At 45.8% G+C, this 9,141-nt stretch overlaps 1 protein-coding gene and 1 pseudogene across 2 annotated transcripts; both read right to left on the bottom strand.

Moving 5' to 3' along the window:
• Nucleotides 1-3,374: 3,374 nt before the first annotated feature.
• On the bottom strand, nt 3,375-4,377 carry LOC117077466 (chondrosarcoma-associated gene 2/3 protein). Of its 2 annotated transcripts, none has more exons than XM_033201159.1 (2): nt 3,911-4,377; nt 3,375-3,751 (listed from the first exon to the last, which is right to left on the bottom strand). In XM_033201159.1, exons 1-2 carry the CDS (start codon nt 4,222-4,224, stop codon nt 3,682-3,684), a joined length of 384 nt encoding a protein of 127 aa, XP_033057050.1. In that variant the 5' UTR covers nt 4,225-4,377; the 3' UTR covers nt 3,375-3,681. The 2 variants fall into 2 exon arrangements, with proteins under 2 accessions (XP_033057050.1, XP_033057051.1); XM_033201160.1 differs by having other exon boundaries at nt 3,962-4,377.
• Nucleotides 4,378-7,833: 3,456 nt separating this feature from the next.
• Nucleotides 7,834-9,130, bottom strand: LOC117077268 (annotated as a pseudogene).
• Nucleotides 9,131-9,141: the final 11 nt, after the last annotated feature.

Genomic DNA, 9,141 nt, shown 5'->3' with positions numbered 1-9,141 from the left:
TTGTGTCTTTGCTTTCTCTGATTAGGTTAAGTACACACTAACTTAATCCCTTAGCCATATGAAGTTGGATTTATACAGTGACATGCTGAGCAACATTTCTCTAGGCATGATTTCAAATTCTGAAGTGGGGACAGGACATTTCTCTTGTGCTTTGAGAAGGATTTGGTCAGAATAAACAGGAGCCAGGGAAGGAGAGCAGACAGGACACCCTCGGCCCATGAGGGTAATCGGAAGGATCCAGCAGTGATATGGTTTGGTTGTCTCCCCACCCAAATCTCATCTTGAATTGTAGCTCCCTTAATCTCCAGGTGTCATGGGAGGGACAAGTTGGGAGGTAATTTGTGGTGAAAAGAGAGGTCAGCTTGTTACTGTGTTTATATAGAAAGAAGTAAATTTAAGAGACTCCATTTGGCTCTGTATTTGAGATGCTGTTAATCTGTGACCCTACCCCCAACCTTGTCCTTGCAAGAGACATCGCTGTGGTGATGTAAGGTTAAAAGGATTTTGGGCTGTAAGGAATGCGCTTTGTTAAACAAATGCCTAAAGGCTGCTGGTGGTTAAAGGCCATCCCATTCTCTCTAAATCTCAGTAAAAAAAAACATCTGTCTCCTGCCCGTCCCTGGTAAATGGAACATCTCCGTGTATCTGTATGTCTTACTGCTGATTTACTCCCTTATCTTTTGGCAATAAATACTGAGGGAACTCAGAGACCGGTGCGGTGTGGGTCCTCTGTAAGCACAGCACCGTCCCCTGGGCCCCGCTTTTCTTTCTCTATACTTTGTCTCTGTGTATTATTTCTTTTCTCAAGTCTCTCGTTCCACCTAACGAGAAGCACCCACAGGTGTGGAGGGGCAGGCCACCCCTTCAGTAATTGAATCACAGGGGTAAGTTTCCCCCATGCTGTTATCGCCATGGTGAATATGTCTTAGGAAATCTGATGTTTTCACAAAGGGCAGTTCCCCTGCACATGCTCTCTTGCCTGCTGCCATGTGAGACATATCTTTGCTCCTTTGCCTTCTGCCATGATTGCCAGGCCTCCCCAGCCATGTAGAACTGTCAGTCCATTAAAGCTCTTTTTTTTTTATTATAAATTACCCAGTCTCAGGTATTTCTTTACAGCAGTATGAAAATGAATGAATACAAGGGGAGAGCAAAGGCCAGAGTCCATGAGAGAGACCATATATGAAACCAAGTCCGCAGATCCTCAGGCAGGCTGGCATTCAGAGCTCTGAATCCAGAGTTCAGCCCGGTGGGGGCAGGAACCTGAGGGACAGAAGGGGTAAGGGAAGATGGAGGGCAGGAGAATGAACAGGAATAGGCTTCGAAAATTCTAGTATCATAATCACCAGCTGGAGAGGTCCATGTGATCTGAATGTGTCTGAAGGAATGGAGCAGGCCTTAGCGGTGTGCTGAACACCCAACCCTCCCTCAGAATCCCCTTCCCTCTCTTACGAAGAGTATGGCTGGCTCCCTGCATCATTCTGGGTGAGCTCCCTCTCTCGACCACTCCAGTGGTTGTGTGCACTTTTGCCAGTGTCCCAGGGCAGGGAGTTGTCTTCATGCCTGCTACAGGCTGCTGTTTTATCCCCTGTGGACCCTCCATAGAGCCTGGACTGAGCAACAGCCAAGACAGGCCAGGAATATTTATGAGGAGTGTAAGGTGGCAGCATGGCTGCATGGAGAGGAAGTTGGAGGAAGAGTGCCCTGGGACTAGTCAGCTCCAACTCTGCAGATGAAGGACTGACTGTGGACATGCAATGAAAAAGATGCAGGTGGTGACTATGTCTCCGATGGACTCGTGAGACTTCTGATCTCTTGGCACATGAGGAGACAGGTGTCCTGGGGCTCTGATCACTGGCCTATATTGCCACCAGACAGTGTCTGCGTAGTGGGCTGGCCCATGCTGTGTACATAAGCAGGTTGGATAGCAAGGCAGTGGAGTTGGCACCCTTCCTTGTGGAACTGATGGGGATATGTGGGGTCCAATAGAGGAAGCATCATGCACCATCCTGTTGGGAGCATCCTCACCTCCATGACAGTGTTTGGGCCTAGGGAGAAGGCGTCTGCAGTGACCCGCTCTGTGATAGTTGCCACGGAATTCTGACCCCAAAGGAGCACAGGTGAAGGAACTGTGGGTTTCTTCGTGTAGGCAGGAGGCCCGGGATAGGCAGACTCCATAATTTGAATAAAAGAATTCCCATGCCTGGTAATTTCATTCATTCCATGCACTTATAATTCCTACAGAAACTTTTATTGAATATATGCTGAGGAAACACCAAGTCAACAAAACAAAAGAAAGTGGCAAGTCCCTTAATTCAGTCTGTAGGGGGGTGGGGGAGATGGAGAGGTGGTGTGAATCACCCACCTGAGCCAGGGAGGCCAGGAAGGCAGAGCCAGACTTGGGGACTGGCAGTGTGCAAGAAAGGCAGCGACAGCCTGTGTCCCGGCCAGAAAGCTCTCCTTCTATGACACTATCAATCTGGTTTTCCTCCTGGATGCTGCCTGTGTGTGAAAGCAACTGCTGCTCTCTGTGCCTACCTGCCTTTGTTAATAGGGAAAATGCTCATGGTTGGTGGATGCTCACTTCTGCTCACCTTGGATCACTTCTACTGAAGGGGTGGTTTGACAGCAAATGGACAGGAAGAAACTTTTGGGGATGATGAATATATTTTGCACCTTCACTGTGGTTGTGGTTTCATGGGACTAAATATTCGTCAAAACTGTTTGATTTGTTTCTCAGTATTTAGGAGAAAAAGTAAGCAGAAAACCAGGAAGTATATAGATGACCTGAAAAGCACCATTAACTACTCCGACCAAATAAAAGAGTAAGAAAAGCACTGCATTCAAGATTGGCAGAATAAACAATCCTCTCAAGTGTGCATGAAATATTTCCCAAGATAGATGGTATTCTGGGCCATCAAACAAAGCTTACAAATTGAAAATAATAGAAATAATAGAAAGCCTCTTCTTAGACCATAATATAAACTCAAAACCAAACACCAAGGTATCTGAAAAAGCCCAAACATTGGAAATTTTAAAATATGCTCCCAAATAACCTGTGGGTCAAAGAGGGAGTCTCAGGAGAATTCTAAAAAATGCATTAAGTTGAATGAAAATAAGAATATCCATACAAAAAGTGGGATTCAGCTAGAGTGTTTCTTTGAGGGAAATATATAGCATATTTTAAATGTTTATATTAGAAAACAAAATCTAAAATCAATAACCAAAACTATCACCCTAGGAAACTAAAGAAAGAAGAGCAAGTTGGATTTAAAGAAATTGTAGAGGATCCCCCCTCCCTCCCTTCCCACACTCCCACCTCTTCCCCCTTACTCCCTACCCCCACCATTTGAGACACACAGACACACACATCATTTTACAACATGTTCATTTTATTTCCATCACCATGGGGCGTACCCTGTGGGGTGTAAAATGTACTCTACACCCTGTTGGCTACTTATCTGGGGTTAGACCTCTGGAGACTTTACAGATAGACTTGAGGTCTCTGGCCTTGCCCAGGAATTACTGGTTGCCCAAGGAGTTGCTGGAGACGGTGGAAGTCTCCATGTCCTTGTGGTCCTGCTGTGGCTCATTTTGATTGAGTTCCTCATTTGGCTGGTCAGAGTGGCAGGATAGTGTTGGCCCACTCCATTCCTCAGGGATTTTTGAAATGGTGGTCTTTCAGGGAGAGGCTTTTGTTCCTGGAACTTCCTTGGCGGGTCCCTTTTCCCTTCCGGGTTGTCTCGGGAACCTGGAAGGACAACAGGGAGATCAAAGAAGGGCACTGGTTTGGGGAAGAGGATGGAGGAGGGGGGAGAACAGAGGCTTCATAGAGAAATGATACAGACTGGGGTGGGCGTTTTGCCAGGGGAGCACAGGATAGGAGTCAGAGCTTAGGTGGGCCGTTCACTTTGACAGGGCTTCTGGGCCAGGGTTGAGAGGATGCTTTCCCCTTCCTCGCCTCTTTGGTGTCGGCGGGTGGTTGTTGGACAATGGGCTGGAGGCTCGTGGTTTCCTGGACATGTTCACCACACCAGCATCTCTCAACAGTCTACTCCAGTCCACCTGGTCTCCCCATGCCTCCTCCAGGACAGTGAAGGCAGGCCAGCAGGCTAGAAACTCACACCACATTTTTATGTTAGTCTTGTGGTAGAATTCCTTTTCCCGGAAAGCTTGGTATTTTCTCTTAACACCTTCAACTAATTGGATGAGGCCCATCCACATTATGGAAGTTATACTGCTTTACTTAAAGTCAACTGATTGTAAATGTTCATCACATCTACAAAATACCTTCACAGCAACATGTGGACTGCTGATTGACCACACAGCTAAGCACTATAGCCTAGACAGGTTGACACATAATTCTAGCCATTGCACATATCTTGCACCATACAAAAATGTAACTCAAAGTGAACCACAGACTTTAAATGCCAAAATTACAATTTTTTTTTCTAGGACAAAACAAAAAAAATTGTGTTACCCGAGGTTATGTCTTAGCTCAGGCTGCCATAACATAATGCTATAGACGAGTAGCTGAAACAATAGAAATTTATTTTTTTTCACACTTTTGAAGTTTGGAAGTCCCAGATCGTAGACTGCAGGTTGGCTTCTGGTGATGGCATGATTCCTGGCTTGTAGATGCCCTTTCTCAGTATGTCCGTTTTTGGCCTTCCTCTGTGCATGTGCAGAGAGAAGAGAGAGAGAGAAGAGAGAAGAGAGAGAGAAGAGAGAGAGAGAGCAAGAAGAGAGAGAGAGAAGAGAGAGAGAGAAGAGAGAGAGAGAGAGAAGAAAGAGAGAGAAAGAGAGAGAGAAAAAGAGAGAGAGAAAGAGTGAGAGAGAGAAAGAAAGAGAGAGAGAGAAAGAGAGAGAGAGAGAGAAAGAGAGAGAAAGAGAGAGAAAGAAAGAGAGAGAAGAGAAAAAGAGAGAGAGAGAAAGAAAGAAGAGAGAGAGAGAGAAAGGTCATGCAGGCACAAAAGAACTTTCTTCTGTCTCTTCTCCCTTCTTATAACCACACTAATTCTATGGGATCAAGGTCCTACCCTTATGACCTCTTTTAACATTAGTTTCTTCCTTAGAAGCGTCATCTCCAAATACAGACACCCTGGGGCTGAAGGCTTCAAAATATGAATTTGGTGGAGGACATGAGTATTAGCAAAGAATGGACACGTAGATTAATAAAACAGAATAAATCTTAGAAACAGACCTGCACACTTACAGTCAGGTGATTCACAGCAAAGGCAATAATGGTGAACGTACATGTTTTCCAATAAAAGGTGCCTGAACAATTAGACATCTATACACAAATTATAATAACCTGGACATATCACTACATATTCCACAAAAATTTACTCAAGATACATCATAGACCTAATGAAAAATCCAAAAACTATACAACCTCTATAAGAAAACATAAGAGAATATCCACATAACTTTGAGTTTGGTGATGAGTTTTTAAATTCAACACCAAAAGCATGATCAGTGAAAGAAAAATTTGCCAAGTTGCTTTTATTAAAATAAAAATCTTATGCTCTTCAAAGGACAATGTCAAGAGAATGAAAACAGAAGCCACAGACTAGCAGAAAACATCTGTGGTAGACATATGTGGTAAAGAACTTGTCTCTACAATATGTATGAACTCTTAAAGCTCAATGATAGAAAAAAATAAAAACGGTCTAAGATCTGAACATTTACACCAAAGAAGATACACACATGGCAAATAAGCATAATATAAGTACTGAGTGTCCTTTGGCATTAGATAATTGTGTACTAAAATGAGATACCACTACACACCTATATGAATGTCCAAACGGACCGGCGCGGTGGCTCACGCCTGTAATCCCAGCACTTTGGAAGGCGAGGCAGGTGCATCACCTGAGGTTGGGAGTTCGAGACAAGCTTGACCAACATGGAGAACCCCGTCTCTACTAAAATACAACAAAATTAGCTGGGCGTGGTGGCACATGCCTATAATCCCAGCTACCAGTGAGGCTGAGGTAGGAGAATTGCTTGAACCTGGGAGGCGGAGGTTGCGGTGAGCCGAGATGGTGCCATTGCACTCCAACTTGGGCAACAAGAGTGAAACTCCGTCTCACAAAAAAAAGAATGTCCAAAATCAATAAAAAGCAAAACAAAGAAAACAAACCAAGGCCAGTGAAGATGTGGAGCAACAGAACTCCAGGCCTGGTGTAAATTAGTAGTTTATCAAATGGCGATGGCTGTTATTTCTAATAATTTTAAACCCCAGGCCCTAACACTCTGGGATTTTGTTGTTGTTGTCGTTGTTCTCTAGGAGTCATCAGAGAATATACATCTCAACAGGACATGGAACAATTAGCCCAAAAAGGAAACTTCACCCATAAATTCAGTTAAGTATTTCTCTTCTTAGAGAATGTACTTCAAAATTTGGGTGTGCAGGTGTTTTGCCCAGCCAGGTGCAGCTCAAAGCTCCTAGAATCTGTGTCAAAGACCAACTCCTTCCCTCTCTCCCAGCTGCTTTCCCACCCAAACCACTATTATATCCATTTTGTTACCATCTAAAATCTGGCTCATGCTTACAATTGGTCAAATTGCACTTGAGATAAGCTAGTTAGAATGCCTTTTTAATGGAGTCAGCTCTGGCTCTCCCTGCTCGGCAGAAAAGCACCTGGCCAGCGGCTTCTGGGTCACCCTGCTGGAAAATTCAGCCTTATTGCTCAGGAAACCGTTGCAAATGATGGATGTCCTTCACCTAGATCTTGGTTGTGTTCAATAGCAGTGGGACAAAAGCACAGGACACCTTCCATTTCTGCCCCAGGTGGAGACTCCTCTCTGTTCATCCCCGATCCGAAATAAACGACTCAGAGTTGCTTTCCATTCCAGGCTTTTCTCTCACTCTCTGAGAATCTGACCCTGGACCCACCCAGCTTCATTAGAGTCAGCTCCTTCAGAAGGAACTGCAATTTATCAAAGCCCCAAATGCCCCAGCTCAGGGCATTTACACTCCACCACACTCACCTGGAGCCCCACACCCTCACCCCTCTCTTACATTTCCTCTACATCTTACAGGACTTCTCATCACCTTAATTATACGAGTGCAGCTGCTAGACTCTATGACCCTATGTGTAGGCGTGAGTCTGGCTTACCTTAGCATCACCACTACTAACCTGGGGCCTTCTACAGAGCAGATGCTGAGTGAATGGGAGAGAAATGAGCCAGTGAACAGGAAGAATTATTTATTCCGATTTATTTTTTCTTACATTCTCAAGAAACCAAGGAAATCCAGGTATCCATGTTTTTTTTTTTTTTCAATTTTGCAGAATAGAGTGAGGTAAAGGCAAGAATTATCTTTTAATGTCTTGAGTTCTTTGTATCATGTATTATTGCTAGTTCTTCACAATTCAAGTAAATACTTTTCCACTGCTGTTATTATGTCACAATTCACGAAATGCAATGGATTTCCCATCTGAATAAAAAACACGACTCTTGCTCCTAAACTATAAAACAGCACTATGTGTGACTACTGTCATTCTTTTTTTTTTTTTGAGACGGAACCTTGCTCTGTCACCCAGGCTGGGGTGCAGTGGCCGGATCTCAGCTCACTGCAAGCTCCGCCTCCTGGGTTTACACCATTCTCCTGTCGCAGCCTCCCGAGTAGCTGGGACTACAGGTGCCTGCCAGCTCGCCCAGTAGTTTTTTGTATTTTTTTAGTGGAGATGGGGTTTCACCGTGTTAGCCAGGATGGTCTTGATCTCCTGACCTCATGATCCGCCCGTCTCGGCCTCCCAAAGTGCTGGGATTACAGGCTTGAGCCACCACGCCCGGCCACTACTGTCATTCTTAAATTTGGATGCTGAAGTTCATTCAACCATCTGTTAAAAGGAACATTTGAACAATTCCAACAGGAAACAAAGATAAATCTCCAAGTCATCCAATAGAAGAGAAACCCACTACTGAAAATGCTGACTGCTCTCTTCAAAGAGTGAAGAATGGGCCTCATGTCACACGAGGCAGCGGAAGCTAATAAATGGGGCCCTGGAAGGTGCACTGGCCCAGACCCCCTCCCACTGGCCCTGGCTGCAACGCCCGTTCAGACTCACTCTTCCCCCTCTCTCAAAGCCCATTCATGCAAGGGTGGGTAGGAAATTCGAGGCTCTCCAGTGATCTTTAGCATATGGTACAGGTCTTTCACATAGCTGGTTTCAACGAGGGCCCTTGGACCCCACAGGAACTCGTAGCATGCAGGATCACTGAAGGGCACCTGCAGTACTCAGGTAATTTTCCTGCACCAATACTTGGGTGAGCAGCTTGCTGGGATTCGCTAAGACACTGTCCTCCCTCCTGCCAGACAGCTCCAACACACTCAGCTCCTCCCAGACTTTCTCCTCAGGGGCACTGTTTCCCTCTCTTGCTATTATGGCCAGGATGATTATCAGGAGGTCTGTTGTGGGCATGATCTGATTGTCGCCCGGCAGGCCACTGTAGGAGAGGCCCAGGCAGGTGACAAGGATGTACAAGTGGCCGATGGGGACCACTTCCATCACCTCAATGCCAAAGACCAGCTGCAAGTACTCGGAGGCTTTGCTGAAGATTACAGGAAAGAAGTACTGGCATTTTTTTTTTTTTTTTTTTGAGACGGAGTCTTGCCTGTCACCCAGGCTGGAGTGCAGTGGTGCAATCTCGGCTCACTGTAAGCTCCGCCTCCCACGTTCACGCCATTCTCCTGCCTCAGTCTCCTGAGTAGCTGGGACTACAGGCACCCGCCACCACGCCCGGCTAATATGTTGTATTTTTAGTAGAGACGGGGTTTCACAGTCTTGATCTCCTGACCTTGTGATCCACCCGCCTCCGCCTCCCAAAGTGCTGGGATTAGAGGCGTGAGCCGCCGTGCCTGGCCAGTACTGGCAATTTCTCATGACACTCTCCAGTATTTCTGCCGTTGTGAATTGCTCCCTGGCTCGATACTTTAGGAGCAGAATATGTACCAACTCAGCCACCTTCCTACTGAGTGCTGCTTGGAACCCGGTCTCCAGGTCAGGAAAGGTGCTTGGCCCTTCCTCTTCTTGGTGCTAGAGTCCTCATCGGATTGGCTCCAGAGAGTACAGTTGATGGTAGTGGGGAGGGTGGAGGCTCCCTAAGGACTCTGGGGAGGACCCGGTGACTCAG

This window comes from Trachypithecus francoisi, unplaced genomic scaffold (assembly GCF_009764315.1).
Source record: "Trachypithecus francoisi isolate TF-2019V2 unplaced genomic scaffold, Tfra_2.0 Lachesis_group6, whole genome shotgun sequence".
Classification (NCBI taxonomy): Eukaryota; Metazoa; Chordata; class Mammalia; order Primates; family Cercopithecidae; genus Trachypithecus; species Trachypithecus francoisi.
Note: the sequence above shows the minus strand (reverse complement) of the source record. Positions and strands in the feature narration are given on the sequence as shown.

Bases quoted from the DNA above. Each gene is read 5' to 3' on its own strand.
- LOC117077466 (XM_033201159.1), bottom strand. From the start codon at position 4,224: ATGTGGATGGGCCTCATCCAATTAGTTGAAGGTGTTAAGAGAAAATAC. The intron at 3,752-3,910 runs GTGAACGGCCCA...TTGTCCTTCCAG, and splicing joins GGCCCAGAAGCCCTGTCAAA to GTTCCCGAGACAACCCGGAA.